The 15,681-nt window shown below is 53.6% G+C and overlaps 1 protein-coding gene across 1 annotated transcript; it reads left to right on the forward strand.

The window, feature by feature from the left end:
* The first annotated feature begins 1,296 nt into the window (after positions 1-1,296).
* On the forward strand, positions 1,297-15,306 carry STIP1 (stress induced phosphoprotein 1). Its single transcript, XM_049779653.1, has 14 exons — positions 1,297-1,391; positions 3,177-3,386; positions 5,258-5,399; positions 5,697-5,838; positions 6,345-6,513; positions 7,775-7,901; positions 7,989-8,091; positions 8,203-8,323; positions 9,257-9,353; positions 9,443-9,567; positions 14,185-14,221; positions 14,337-14,440; positions 14,552-14,724; positions 14,885-15,306. Exons 1-14 carry the CDS (start codon positions 1,383-1,385, stop codon positions 14,955-14,957), a joined length of 1,632 nt encoding a protein of 543 aa, XP_049635610.1. The 5' UTR covers positions 1,297-1,382; the 3' UTR covers positions 14,958-15,306.
* The last annotated feature ends 375 nt before the right edge of the window (positions 15,307-15,681 follow it).

A 15,681-nucleotide genomic window follows, 5' to 3' on the forward strand; every position in this document is an offset into this window, starting at 1 on the left:
AGATGTTCTGCATCTCAAAGTGGTGGACGGTGGAGCTGGAGAGATAGCATGGAGGTGGGATGTTTGCCTTGCATGCAGGACAGTGGTTCGAATCCCGGCATCCCATATGGTCCCCCGAGCCTGCCAGGAGCGATTTCTGAGCGTAGAGCCAGGAGTGACCCCTGAGTGCTGATGGGTGTGACCCAAAAAACAAAAACCAAAAAAAAAAAAAAAAAAAAAAGGAAAAAAAAGAAGAAAAAGTGAATCTAAAACCTCCAGCTGGGGCTGGAGCAATAGCACAAGAGCAGGGCATTTATTTGTCTTGCAGGAAGCCGATCTGGGTTCGATTCCTGGCATGCCATAAGGTTCCTTGAGCCTGCCAGGAGTAATTTCTGAGTGTGGTCCCAAAACCAAAAACACAAAAATAAAATAAGTGAGACCAGCTTCTTGGGGCCAGAGTGACAGCACAGTGGGGAGGGCATTTGCCTTGCACAACCTGGGTTCGATCCCCAGCATCCCCTATGACTCCCTGAGCACTGCCAGGAATGACCCCTGAACATCCCCGGGTGTGAACCAACATATTTGAAAAAATTAAATTAAACAAAATGAATGAATGAAATAAAATTAATCACATAAAACCTCCAGCTTCTTCAGGCACTCGGATTTGCGGGGGGTCCAGCCTGAACCCCGCGCCACCAACGGACGTGCCCCCTTTGGCTAACGGTCACGCTCCGGTGGGGCGCCAGACGGGGACCCCGCGCCCCGAGAAGCCCGAGTGTGCCCCACGACCGACCCCTTCAGGCCTCTGCAGGGCCTCCCATCAGCGACTTGCCCGGGACCAAATCCCCGCTAAGGCGGAAATCAGGCCCGCTTGACGGACAGGCACGCCGACCTATCAGCACCAAGCGCCGCCAACGCGCCGTCCAATAGAAACTAGCTCCTTGCATCCGGAGGCGGGACTCTCCGAGTGGTCCAGCCCAATGGGAGCGGTGGAAATTTCCAGAAAGCCTAGCACCAATGGGCGCGCCGGGCCGGCGGGGGCTGTGATGGACACATCCAACCACCAATCATCTTCGCGAGGGCCCACCCCTCCGTCCTATAGCAGAGCGCTGGTGAGAGAGCGAGGCTTCGCAACCGGAACGTCCAATCGGGAGGCCGAGGGGAGGCGGGCTCACGCCGAGAAGCCAATAGGAGAGACGTAAGGATGATTGGCTGTAATTTTAACCAATAGCAAAGCGGTACGGAAGCAGCGCCGCGGAGGCGGGCGGCCAATGAGCGCGCGAGGAAGGGGCGGGCCCTGCCTGGGGGTCCCGGCAGCTTCTAGTAGGTTCCAGAAGGCGGCGCGTGCGGCTGGAAGGCGGCGGCGAGGACGGCGGCGACTCAACGCGGTTCCGGGCCGGGCGATGGAGCAGGTGGCCTGGAGGGGCGGCCCGGCTCCGGGGACCCGCGGGGGGCGAGGCCGGGGCCGGGGCGAAGGGCCGGGCCCCGAGAGTGGCCCCGGGGGCGACCGGGCCGGGGAGACAGCGGCGGGGAGGCCGGGGGTGGGCGAGGGGCCTGGGCGGGAAGCGGGGCGCGGGGAGGGTCAGGCAGCTCCGGGCCCCGAGACCCGCTCGCCCGGCTGCACCCCGCGGCTCGGCGGGCGGGAAGCGGGCGGGTCGGGTCGGGCGGGCCTAGCCCAGGCCCCTCGCCGCGGCCTCCTCGGGAAGGTCGGGCCGGTCCTGCGGCGGGAGGCGGAGCGAGGGGAGGGCGACCTGGCCCCCGGATGGGTGGAGGGTGTTGGGGGACACGAGAGGGGGTACCCCAGGATCTGGGCGCTGGGTGCAAGTCGCGGCCCCTGCATGGGCGGAGGGTGTTGGGGGACACTCTTTGGGGGGGTGGTACCCCCAGGATCTTGGCACTGGTTGCAAGTCGCGGCCCCTACATGGGTGGAGGTCGTTGGGGGACACTTTTGGGGGAGCGCTCCTAGGATCTTGGCACTGGGTGGCGGGTGTTGGGGGACACTCTTTAGGGGGGGTGGTACCCCCAGGATTTTGGCAGAGGGCGACTTGGACCTCTAGATGGATGGCGGGTGTTGGGGGACACTCTTGGGGGGTGGTATCCCCAGGATCTTGGCACTGGGTGGAGGGTGTTGGGGGACACTCTTTAGGGGGTGTTCCCAGGATCTTGGCACTGGGTGGAAGTTGCGGCCCCTACATGGGTGGAGGGTGTTGGGGGACACTCTTTGGGGTATGTTGCCAGGATCTTGGCACTGGGTGGAAGTCACGGCCCCTAGATGGGTGGCTGGTGTTGGGGGACACTCTTTAGGGGTTGGTTGGTACCCCCAGGATTTTGGCTCTGGGTGGAAGTCGCCCTTGCATGGGGAAGGAACCCTGGCTGGAGTTGCATGCATGACGCCTGCCACCCCTGGGATGTCCTGGGCGCTTCTTGGAGAGGTGAGGTTTTTTTCTCTCTAGGCCAGGCATAGATTTCCTCACCAATGGGGAGTTTTTCTTTTTTTCTCTTTTATTTTTTTGGGGGGGCCCAACCCCCCCTCACTGTGCCTACTAGGGGTCATTCCTGGGTTTTGTTTTGTTTTTTTTTTGTTTGTTTTTTTTGGTTTTTGGGTCACACCCAGCAGGCTTTGGGGATGACCCTATGGGATGTCGGGATTCAAACCACCGTCTTTCTGCATGCAAGGCAAGCGCCCTACTTCCATGCTTTCCAGCCCCATCACTCCTGTTTTTGCACTCAGGAATCACACCTGGTCCACCTGAGGCGACCATATGGGCTTTTTAGGGCTCAAACCACATGTGAGGTGAGAGCTCTTCCCGTTCCCCAAAGGCTTTTTTTTTTCTCTCCATTATTCCCCTCCAATCCTTGGAGGGGAGGTGATAATTTTGGCTCCCCCCCCTGAGTTTTGATGGATCTTGGGGTGTGACACAGACACACACACCTGACCATGGAGAAACCCGGCGCACAGATCCACCCACTGCACCCCAAGGAACTCAGTTCCTGAAAGGAACTCTTGAGTCTGTTGAGGTGGCAAGACTTTATCTTCCCTACCTGGTCCTTCTCATCCTGGTTTGTTAAGAAGTCCTTTGGAGGCATGAGGAATGGAAGTGGATTCGAGCCTGTCTGGCCCCTGATCTATCTGCAGGATCCCTAGAGACCAGGACTGGGGGCAGCCTCTGGTGAAGATGCCTTTTCTTTCTCTTCAGGTCAACGAGCTCAAGGCGAAGGGCAACAAAGCCCTGAGCGCCGGCAACATCGACGATGCGCTGCAGTGCTACTCAGAGGCCATCAAGTTGGACCCGCAGAACCATGTGCTGTACAGCAACCGCTCGGCGGCCTATGCCAAGAAGGGGGATTACCAGCGGGCCTACGAGGATGGCTGCAAGACGGTGGACCTGAAGCCTGACTGGGGCAAGGTAAGCGGCAGGGTGTGGGGGGCTTCTCTTTCCAGCTTGGGGGCTGCACACACAGCCACTGTTCAGCTAGCTAGTCGCCAAAGGGCACCTGCGCCTGGACATCGGGGTCTTCCCAGCTTTAAGAGAAGAGGGCAGGAATGGTGACGGAGTTGAGGGGAGGTTGGCATGTGTTCTCCCTGCAGTGATCTGCTGCTGTTAGCCTGGAAGCCCAGGTTGCTTTAATATCCAACTTTGTGCAACGTAACTGCAGTTTGCTGATAAATGGTGGTGTATGTTTTTGGTGGTGCTTGACGTAAATTCCACTGTAGGGGGGCCGGAGAGATAGCATGGAGGTAAGGCATTTGCCTTTCATGCAGGAGGTCATCGGTTCGAATCCCGGCGTCCCATATGGTCCCCCGTGCCTGCCAGGAGTAATTTCTGAGCCTGGAGCCAGGAATAACCCCTGAGCACTGCCGGGTGTGACCCAAATACCAAAAAAAAAAAAAAAAAAAAAAAAAATTCCACTGTAGGACTGCTTCACTTATGTGAATTTTTTTTTGGGGGGGGGCCACACCTGGTGGTGCTTAGGAGTTACTTCTGGCTATCTGCTCAGAAATAGCTCCTGGCAGGCACGGGGAATCACATGGGATGCCGGGATTCAAACCAACCACCTTAGGTCCTCGGTTGGCTGCTCGCAAGGCAAATGCCACTGTGCTATCTCTCCGGTCCTGTCACTTATGTGATTTTTGTTTGTTTGCTTGTTTTTGTTTTGTGGGTCTACTACACTACTCAGGAGTTACTCCTAGCAGTGCTCAGAGGATCAAGGCAAACTTTTATCCTCCCCGCTGTGCTACTTTTATTCCCTCCTTTCTCTTTCTGTGGGGTGGGGTAGACCACAACTAGCAATACTGGGGCCCAGTCCTAGCCCTGAGATCTCAGCCTGCTCTGGAAACCTTGTAGTTTCGGGTTTAAACCCAGGCCTTCTGCACACAAAGCTTGCTGTCAGCTCATTGAGCTCTCCAGCCATTCTCCACCTTAATTTTTTTATTTGGTTTTGGGCCTCACCCGCCAGTGCTCAGGATCATGCCTGCCATCCATGCCAGTGCTAGAGGAGAGGTGCCAGGGCTTGAACCTGGTTTCAGCTTTTAAAACAAGCACTCTACTCTTTGTAATATGTCCCTGGTCTATTCTCTTAGCATCTTAAGCTAAGGGCCATGACAACATAGGTGGTTGTGTGACTGGTGTGTTGCTCAGAAATCCTTAAGTTTAAAGTGATAAATTGGGGCGGGGGGGGGGGGCTGGAGAGATAGCATGGAGATAGGGTGTTTGCCTTGGATGCAGAAGGACGGTGGTTCGAATCCCGTTATCCCATATGGTCCCCCAAGCCTGCCAGGAGGAACTCCTGAGCGCTGCTGGGTGTGACCCAAAAACAAAAACAAAAACAAGATAAATTGGGGGACTGGAACACCAATACAACATAGGTTCAGTTTCTATCACCCCATGTAGTCTCCCGAGCCTGCCAGGAGTGATCTCTGAAAGCAGAGCCAGGAGTAAGCCCTGAGCACCACCAGGTATGGCACCAACACAAAAAGATAAGCTTATGATAGATATCTTATATATTTCTTCCTGGGCTTGTCCAAGAATTTATTAAACGAAAGGGGTTTGCAGGTAGAAAAATGTTGACAGATCTCTGGCCTACCCTTGCTGTGCCCAGGGTCTTCTGCATCTGTCTTGTCTGACCTGCTGACCTTCTCTCCTCCTCCTCCACTTTTATCACATTCCTGTTTGGTTCCAGGAAATCACAAAGGGATTTTTTTTTTTTCTGTTTTAATTTCTAGATGTTATTTTAGGTGTCCTTTATTTTGTTGTATTGCTTTCTTTGTTGGTTTAAGGGCTATTCCCGAAAAGCAGCAGCACTCGAATTCTTAAATCGATTTGAGGAAGCCAAGCGAACCTATGAGGAGGGATTAAAACATGAAGCAAATAATCCTCAACTCAAGGAAGGGCTTCAGAATATGGAGGCCCGCTTGGCAGGTGGGCACCATGTACACTTTCTCTTCCTTTATTTTTTTCCCCCTCTTTTCCACGTTCCTTTGAGTGGAGGCGGGAGGGAGGGTCCCATCAGACTGTGCCATGGGGAGGGCTGCTCCAGGCGCTGCTCTGGATATTGTGTGGTGGGTGCCGAAGCCCTCTGAGCTTGCTCCAGCCCTCTTTTCTTCTAAACGGGACAACGATCCTCCCTTCTCCAAAACGTCAGGCTGCTGGGCTGTGAGGCCAAATCACTCAAGGGAACCCATTTCCTAACGATGCTCTTTCCTTTGCTTGGAACAGAAAGGAAATTCATGAACCCCTTCAATGTACCTAACCTGTACCAGAGGCTGGAGAACGATCCCCGGACAAAAGCGCTCCTCTCGGATCCCACCTACCGGGAGCTAATCGAGCAGCTCCGAAGCAAGCCCTTCGACCTGGGCACGTAAGTGCAGGCACTGCCGTTGTCTCTGGAAATGAACGTTGTGCTTGCTTGGCTGGCTTGGACCCGGCACGTTTGGATTTGTGGGATTGTCTGGATTATTTCTAGAGAGGGTCGTTGGTGGGTGGCTGGTAACCAACTGTTTGAAATGTTCCTTTCACCATCATGATCCTTTTCACTTCCCGCCCATGGCCCTGCTCTCAATAGACTGGCAGGAGCTCCCGATTGATGCAAAGGTCAGGCAGAAAGGGCTGTGTTGTGGCCTCAGGCTTTGAGGGTATCCCCCTAGTCCAGTGTCCCTCTGGCAGCTCCTCCCGCTGAGAGCAGGTGGGGAAGGCTCTTACTCTCTTGTCTGTGCTCTGCAACGTGGCTTGAGTGCCCCCCTTATAAGCAGGTAGCATGGATCCTTGCACTCTAGTTGCCATCAGATCGCCTAGTCAGTGACCTCAAAGACCAGATGGAAAAGGGAAGGTCTAATCACTGCTTTCTTGTCTCGTGTTCAACTTCAGGAAACTCCAAGACCCCCGCATCATGACAACTCTCAGTGTGCTCCTGGGTGTAGACCTGGGCAGTATGGATGAGGAAGAGGAAGTCGCGCCCCCACCTCCACCCCCGCCTCCCAAAAAGGAGACCAAACCTGAGCCCATGGAGGAAGATCTCCCTGAGAATAAAAAACAGGTCTGTAACCACCACCCACTCGGAACACGTTTCCAGGGGAGTCTTCCTAGCACTTATGTGCCTGGTTTTGGTTGATGGCATTGGACTTAGGGCTCTCACCCTCACGCACCCACCCCCTGCTCAGGTTATTCTTGGCATGGGGAGAGACCATGAGGTGCCAGAATGGAGCCCCAGCTTCCCACCTGCAAAGCATGGGCCCAACTTATTTTTCCCCAACCTCCCCTCTACCACGTTCCCCTCCTAATCTGCTAATTTTAATTTCGAGATTTGGATTTTGGGGAGGGTTCTCTCTTTTTGGGGGGGCGGGCCACACCCGGCTGTGCTCAGGGGTTACTCCTGGCTATCTGCTCAGAAATAGCTCCTGGCAGGCACGGGGGGTCATATGGGATGCCGGGATTCGAACCAACTACCTTCGGTCCTGGATCGGCTGCTTGCAAGGCAAACACTGCTGTGCTATCTCTCCGGCCCCGAGGGTTCTCTTTTGAGGATTGATTTTGGGGAAACAACACACCTAGTGGTCCTCAGGATTTACTCTTGGCTTTATGCTCTGGAATCGGTCCTGGTGGGCTTAGGGAAGCTACATGGGGTGCTGGGCATTGAACCTGTGTTGGCTGCCTACCAGGCAAACACCCTACCTGCTGTACTATGTTTCCAGCCCCCAGGTTGGACAGTTTAATGTTTGCCTAAGGCTCAGCTGCTGTAGGGAGGACCGTGATGCTGGGCTGGACTTGGGTCCTGTGTTTAGCGTCTGTGAAAGTGATGATTGGTTAAAACTGGTGAGCACAGTAGAAGCTCTAACGAGGAGGTCCTGAGAGTGCCATGTATGAAAAACTCGGGGTGCTGGGGTCCCCCTGTCCTGGCCTCCGCATTCCCATGGTGCTGCCTTGGGGAAGACAGCATTGTATCGAGCTGCTCCCTTCAGCTTCGGTTCCTCCTTGGACGCCAAGGGTGTCGTGGAAAGTTGTCCACTTAGCAACAACACATTGTGCCGTGCCAAGCTGGCGGCTCTGCCTACGCAGTTTTGTTTCCCTTTAAAGGGGAGCAGCTAATTGTAGCCAAATTTAACGCCTTTCCCCTGGATGCTGGAGAAAGGCACTCCCAGGTGGGTGGGGGTGACTGCTGAGGACCCCGACGTGGGTGGCCTCCAGCGACTCCTCAGCTCACAGCTGGGACCACCTGCCCACAAAGGGGCAGAGCTTCCCGAGTGGTTAGGCAACCAGTGCTTCTGGGGTCAGCTTGGCTCAGCTCTCGCCCCTTCCAGGCCCTGAAAGAAAAGGAGCTGGGCAACGATTCCTATAAGAAGAAAGACTTCGACGCGGCCTTGAAGCACTATGGCCGGGCGCGGGAGCTGGACCCCACCAACATGACGTACCTGACCAACCAAGCAGGTGGGGCTGGACCGCGGGCAGGTGGTGCTAGGACTTGGGAGGTAGGGTTGCAGGTCTTGACTCCTCCATCTTGGCTCTGCCCGGCAGCTGTGTACTTCGAGAAGGGCGACTACGGCAAGTGCCGGGAGCTTTGCGAGCAGGCCATTGATGTGGGCCGGGAGAACCGAGAAGACTACCGGCAGATCGCCAAGTATGGGGCCTCGGAGTTGCCCGTGGGGGGGGGGGCATAATGTCCCTGCATGGGGGACAAGTGCAGGGCCTGGCCCCTCTGTCCTTAGCCAGTCCTTCTTGTTCCTACCAGAGCTTATGCTCGAATCGGCAACTCCTACTTCAAGGAAGAGCAGTACAAGGATGCCATCCACTTCTACAACAAGTCCCTGGCGGAGCACCGAACCCCGGATGTGCTCAAGAAATGCCAGCAGGTGGGCAGGCAGGACCTGGGAGGGGTGTTCCGTGGTAGATGCTGAACCCGGAGCCTACTTCGTTGGGCTGGTGGGGCACGGTATACACGTGCTAACGTGGAGCCACGTCTCCAGGTTTTTTTTTTTTTTTTTTTTTTTGTGGTTTTTGGGTCACACCCGTTTGAAGCTCAGGGGTTACTCCTGGCTATGCGCTCAGAAATCGCCCCTGGCTTGGGGGGACCATATGGGATGCCAGGGGATTGAACCGCGGTCTGTCCTATGCTAGCGCTTGCAAGGCAGACACCCTACCTCTAGCACCACCTTCCCGGCCCCGTCTTCAGTTTCTTTTGGTTTGGTCTTTTGTTCTTGTACTATATCTGGCAGCATTTGGGGCTACTCTTGTCTCTGCCTAGGGATTGTGTGGGGTACCCGGCTCTACCCGGGTTGGCCATGAGCAAGGTGTATCCCCTCCCTGCTGTTATCACTCCGGCCCCTTCCTTGGGTTTTTAAAGGGCTTTTGGGTCATCTTGTGTGGTGCTGCCGCCAGTGACTTAGGCTGTCCAGTGTGTGATTATTCCAGCCACCTGTGCCGGTACTGGGGTCAGTGTGCTGCCTTAGTCAGTGGTCCTGAGCCATCAGAGCAGTGATGGAGCACGGTGCAGCAGAGTTGCATTGAGTACCCTTCACACGCTCGACATCATTGGATTTGGAACTTGTCTGTACTGAGTGGCTGTGGCTGTGCTTGATATATCCCGTTGTTCTGTACCTGGGAGCCAAGCCATGTGAAAAGTTGTTAGAGCAAAAATATGGCTCAGTGATAAAGCGCTTACCTAGTGTGTATGAGGCCTTGGATTCAGTCCCAGGACCAGGCACACAAAATATAACTTGCCAGCAGTGCTCTGAAAATTACTCCTGGTCGCTTGAATGAGTGATCCAACAACGATGTTTTCTTAGGCCGAGAAAATCTTGAAGGAGCAAGAGCGGTTGGCCTACATAAACCCTGACCTGGCCATGGAGGAAAAGAACAAAGGCAATGAGTGTTTCCAGAAAGGTGGGTGCATCTCCGGGGAAACACAGGTCCAAGACTGAGTGGAGCCTGGGGAAGGGGTGTCCTTTTAAAGTCGTTCTCTCCATATTTAGGGGACTACCCCCAGGCCATGAAGCATTACACGGAAGCCATCAAACGAAACCCCAGAGATGCCAAACTGTACAGCAACCGAGCTGCCTGTTACACTAAACTGCTGGAGTTTCAGTTGGCGCTCAAGGTGGGTGTTGTGGATGGGGGCGGGCAGCTTGGCAAACAAATAGCCCACACTTGGCAAAACAGTGTGTCTTGCCCCACATCATTCTGTTGTGTCTTTTAAACATTGCATTTTCATGTTTTTGAAGTAATAATTTTCTGCAGGTAGTATGAGAAAGCAGAGAGGGAGCTTCACCTTTTTTTATTTTTGTTTGGTTTTTGGTTTTGGGGGCCACACCTGGCAGGGTCAGGGGACCATATGGGATGCTGGGATTCAAACCACCATCAACTGGATGGGCCGCTGCAAGGCAAATAAATGCCCTACCGCTGTGCTATCTCTCTGGCCCCACTTTTTTTTTTTTTTTTTTTTTTTTGGTTTTTGGGCTCAGAAATCGCTTCTAGGAAGCTGGGACCCCATATGGGATGCTGGGAATTGAACCTGGGTCCTGGATTGGCTGTATGCAAGTGCCCTACTGCTGTGTTGCCATTCCAGACCCAACGGAACCTTGCTTCTAATGATTCTAAAGTTGAGCTCTGACATTTATTTCTTGGAGTGTTTTTTTTCCCTTTTGGGGGGTGGGGTGGGGAGCATACCCTGTGGCACTTAGGTGTTTATTTCTGTCTTTGCACTTAAAATCACTCCTGGCAGACTCTGGGAACCATATGGGATGCCGGGAATTGAACCCTGCTTCATCCCAGGTCAACCCTGTGCAAGGCAAATGCCCTGCCACTGTGCTATCTCTCCGGCCCTGTTTCTTGAGTTTTCTTTGTTTTTATTTATTTCTTTGTTTGTTTGTTTTTATTTTGGTGGAGGGGTAGTCACATCTCTCCTGGCTGTGCACTCAGTGACTACTCTTTACCAGGCTCAGGACACCCTGTGATGTGCTGGGAATCAAACCTGGGATATCTGCATGGGTTGCAAGCACCATCCCCCTCTGTGCTATCCAACCTTTTTTTCCTTTGAGGCCCTCTTGGCAGTGCATAGCAAGTAAGTGGGCTGGGTGTCCACTCTGGAAGTTCTTGTTTTTGTTTTGGGGCCACACCCAGTGATGCTCAGGAGTTACTCCTGGTCATACGCCCAGAAATCGCTCCTGGCTTGGGGGATCATATGGACGCCGGGGGTTGAACCATGAACCTAGGTCAGCGCGTGTAAGGCAAATGCCTTACTGCCTCTGCTACCGCTCTGGCCCTAGCACTCTGGAGGTTCTTTTTTTTTTGGGGGGGGGGGTCACACCAGACAGTGCTCAGGGGTCACTCCTGGCTCCACATGCTCAGAAATCGCTCCTGCCAGGCTCGGGGGACCATATGGGATGCCGGGAAAGGCAAAGGCAAACACCTTACCTCCATGCTATCTCTCCGGCCCCACTCTGGAGGTACTGATGGGGTTGAACCTTAGAGCAGACACCCAGCCCTGTGAGCCACGTTGGGACCAACCAGCGCAGCTGTTTCCGTGCTAACTAGTGCTCTGCAGTGCGCCAGGGATTGAATCGGTTCATGTGCCAAGGCAATTGCTTTATGTCCTGTACTGTCTCTCTGTCCTTTTTACAGGCTGAATAATATTCCGCTGCACCCCCAAATTCATCTTATTTATCCATGTGCTGATGGACATTAGTTTCTGGTTATTTTGGTGGTTGTGGACAGTGTTGTGACTGTAGTATCAGTACAGAAAACAGTTGTAGTGCTTCACACGCTTAATTTTGGTGGCGAGAATGTTTGAACTTGTTGGGGTTTTTGTTTTGTTTTTTAAACAGTCCCATATTTGCCAAAGTAGCTCTACAGTTCTTCCTCACTTATTATTTTCTTTTTGAGTCAACTTGACTGTGCTCAGGGATCACTCCTAATGGGCTTGGTACCTACCTAATGATAATCAGGATCGATTTCAAGTCAGTTGAGTGCAAAGCAAGCAGCCTCCCTTCTCTGTTCTCCATCCGGCCCCTCACTTTCTCATTGGTTTATGAATTGGAATTTGTTGTGCACAGAACCCCCTGGTTTTACTCTTAACACCTGGTTTGATTGATCTTTAACATCATGTGGCACCCTGAAAAACCATATGTCCTTAACCCACTTTTCCCTTTATTTTAATTTTGGATCATACCCAGCAGTGCCAGAGGTTGAGTGGGGCATCCAGCCTGCAGCTCATGTGCTCTGCCCACCTGTCTGCAGCACTGTCTCCTCACTTCCTCATAGTTCCATATCCTCAGCACCAAGCTAGTCCAGCTCAGTAGGGGCCCCATTGGCATGGCCTTCCCCACCCCCTACAGAGTAAAACTGGACCATCTTGTGAGTGGGTAACATGTCGTCTGTGTAGAGATGCTGGCAACTGAGGCCCTGTCCGTTGTGTTGGTGCCTGTCTTGGGTCTCTCTGGCCTAGACACACACAATTTTGTTGGGAGGACTCCGGGCCCCACAAAGACAGTGACCCAGTGTGGTTTGCTGACAAAGAGCAGCCAATCCAGGACCAAAGGTGGTTGGTTTGAATCCCGGTGTCCCATATGGTCCCCCGTGCCTGCCAGGAGCTATTTCTGAGCAGACAGCCAGGAGCAACCCCTGAGCACAGCCGGGTGTGGCCCAAAAACCAAAAAAAAAAAAAAAAAAAAAAAAGGGTGGGGGACTGGAGAGATAGTGTGGAGGTAGGGCATTTGCCTTGCATGCAGAAGGACAGTGGTTCGAATCCTGGCAACCCATATGGTCCCCCGAGCTAGCCAGCCAGCGATTTCTGAGTGGAGCCAGGAGTAACCCTGTGCGCTGCAGGGTATGACCCAAAAACCAGTATGTATATATATATATATATATATATATATATATATATGGGTGGGAAGCTGGAGCAATAGCTGCTGACCTGAGACGAGCCCAGGTTTGATCCCTGAGCCTGAGAGACTTCTGAGCACAGAGCCAGGAGTAGGGCTTGAACCCCACTGGGCATGACCAGTTCTGTGCTAGTGCGCTTCTGGCCTTCAGTGTCTTAGGCCTTATGCAGGCCTGGGGGTCTGGCTTTCCTTTCTCCATGGTGAGTGATTAAACCTACTTCAGAGAGTAGTACACAGTGCTGGGCTGGACAGGTGGTCCAGAGTAGACAGTACTCACTGGATCTACCTCCTGACCTCATGGTCCCTGAGCACAGAACAAGGAATAGGCCAGACCACCCCTGAAAAAAAGGTGGGAGGATGCCTGTTACTCGGTATGGTTCCCGCCTTCAACAGCACACATACTACCTTTGCTGAACTTCTTGAAAGAAAATCTTTTTTTTTTTTTTTTGGTTTTTGGTTTTTGGGCCACACCTGGCTGTGCTCAGGGGTTGCTCCTGGCTGTCTGCTCAGAAATAGCTCCTGGCAGGCACGGGGGACCATATGGGACACCGGGATTCAAACCAACCACCTTTGGTCCTGGATTGGCTGCTTGCAAGGCAAACGCCGCTGTGCTATCTCTCCAGGCCCGAAAGAAAATTTTTTCCATTTGGCTCTTGGTCTCTGGAAGCTCCCATAGTTTATTCACTCACCCAGGCATGCTCTTCTTGCAGTCACAGCCACAGCCAGAGTTGGGTGCAGTTTGAGTTGGTTGTCTGCCCTCCACTCAGGGCCACAGTCCATCCAGAGCTGTGCGTGCAGTCCTCCATTTTTCTGATGAAAGTGTCCCGCTTGGCAAGCAGGGATAGGAGACTCTGGGGTTGATCTTCACCCGCACATGCCCCCTTGAGCATCACTTCAAGTGATACCTCTCTGCCCCCCCCCCCCCCCCAATATAAGACAAGTAGTTGACTTAAGGGTTTTTCTCTTTCCATGAAGTCAGTTGTTTCGGTGCAGGGAAAGCGTTGTAGATGAACCCAAGTGATTGTTGGTCACTCCGTATGTTGGCCCAGGGACTGCGCAGTTGAGTCTCACACCAGGCTCCTGGTGTGCAGACATTCCTGCCTGTGTCCAACCCATCGGTCACCTGTGGTCCTCCTGCTGTTGCCTAGCTTGCTGCTGCTCCTCTTCCTGCTAGGCCTATGGGTCTCTAGAAACCAGGATTGTTGTATTAATTGTTGATTGATAAGTATCCAAGAAGTACATGGATGGGGGCCGGAGAGATAGCATGGAGGTAAGGCGTTTGCCTTTCATGCAGGAGGTCCTCGGTTCGAATCCCAGTGCCCTATATGGTCCTCTGTGCCTGCCAGGAGCAATTTCTGAGCCTGGAGCCAGAAATAACCCCTGAGCACTGCCGGGTGTGACCCAAAAACCACAAAAAAAAAAAAAAAAAGAAGTGCATGGATGGATGGTGAGGCCTTTCTTGGCCCAGCCCGGCGCCTGCAGCCCCTGTGGCCTGGCGATCTGTAGGTATCAGGGTAATGGTGAAGAAATGATCCACAGCAGTCAGATGAAGTTTCAAGAGACATCCAGCTTTATTAAAGCCCTAACCGCCATGTTCATATCTCACATGGCTTCTAAGCTAAGCAGCCTCTCTGCATCCAACCTGTCTCTCTTCTCTCCCTTAAATTACCAATCACAGACCCTCCCAGCTCTGGGCTGGTCTGACTATCTGGTAAGATTACCATTTGTCCTTGGGGAGGGGTAACACAAGATTACAGAGAATTGGAGACAAAGTGGGTTGCTCTGATGGTGATGGGGTGGGTCGGCTACCTTGTGACCATTCCTCTCCTTCCCAGGACTGTGAGGAGTGCATCCAGCTAGAGCCCACCTTCAGTAAGTGCCCTCTCCTGGGTTGATTCTCCTGGGGGGTGGGGGTTGTTAACCCACCTGTGTGTCTTGAGGCTGGGAGGTGACCTCGGGATCATGGGCGCCCTGTCACTCTCTGCAGTCAAAGGTTACACGCGAAAAGCCGCAGCACTGGAAGCCATGAAGGACTATACGAAGGCCATGGAAGTCTACCAGAAGGCCCTTGACCTGGACTCCAATTGTAAGGTGGGTGGCACTAGGTTTCCCCCTGCTGGGGTGGCACATTCCGTGGGCTGGTCTGCCCTGCCCACCTTCGGCCCCAGAGAGCACTCACCACTCCCCTTTGTGCTGTTGTAGGAAGCGGCCGATGGCTACCAGCGCTGTATGATGTCCCAGTACAACCGGCACGACAGCCCGGAAGATGTGAAACGTAGGGCCATGGCTGACCCGGAGGTGCAGCAGATCATGAGTGACCCAGCCATGCGGCTCATTCTGGAGCAGATGCAGAAGGACCCCCAGGCACTCAGCGAGTATGTTGGGGGGCAGGAGTGGGCAGGAGGCTGGCAGGTGGCCAGGCTATATGAGGTTCCTGGGGTGGCTGCTCTGGGAAGTGGGGTGCTTGATTTGGGAGGCGCATCTTCAGGCAAAGTGTCACCTCGGGCTTACTTTGCCTCCTCCTTCCTTCACCAGACACTTAAAGAACCCCGTAATAGCACAGAAGATCCAGAAACTGATGGATGTGGGGCTCATCGCAATCCGGTGATGACTTGCTCACCGCCCCTTCTCGTGGCCCTGCCGTGGAGAGGAGCTGGGAGCCCGGCGAGCAGAAGGGGAAGGGGAAAGCCAGCCACTTGTATTTATACCGGCCAGTGGGCGCCAGGGACTCGGACTCGGCCTCCCGGCGCGCATGGTCTCTGCTGCCCTCACCTCCGCGTCTCCTCCCGCCTCTGTCACCGGCTCCGCTGCTCCCCATAGTTGGTTATTTTTTATTTGGGTTGGTGGGCATGTCTGGGGTGGGAGTTTTCTTCCCACCCCCTGGTCCCTTCTGCCTTCACATTGTTAATTCATTTCCACAGCTCAATAAAACAAGCCAGTTGGGCGTGGTTAGACCTTACAGTGTGTGAGCAGTTTCTCTGTGAACCACACCTACCAGTGCTCTGGGCTGATTCCGGGTCTGTGCTCAGGGATCACTCCTGGTGAAGTTTCTGGATCATTGTGTCCTAAGAATTGATATTGGCTTGCTGTACTGTCCAAACCCCTTATTAAATTTTTCAATTAGCGGTCCCGGAGAGATAGCATATAGGTAGGGCATTTGCCTTTCATGCAGAAGGACAGTGGTTCAAATCCCCGCATCCCATATGGTCCCCTGAGCCTGCCAGGAGTTATTTCTGAAAGCAGAGCCAGTCCCAGGGCCAACAGTCGAGGGCTGCCAAGTGTGACTCAAAAACCAAAAAAAAATTTATTTTTTCAATTAGATGGGACTGGAC

The sequence above is a fragment of the Suncus etruscus genome, chromosome 9 (assembly GCF_024139225.1).
Source record: "Suncus etruscus isolate mSunEtr1 chromosome 9, mSunEtr1.pri.cur, whole genome shotgun sequence".
Taxonomy (NCBI): Eukaryota; Metazoa; Chordata; class Mammalia; order Eulipotyphla; family Soricidae; genus Suncus; species Suncus etruscus.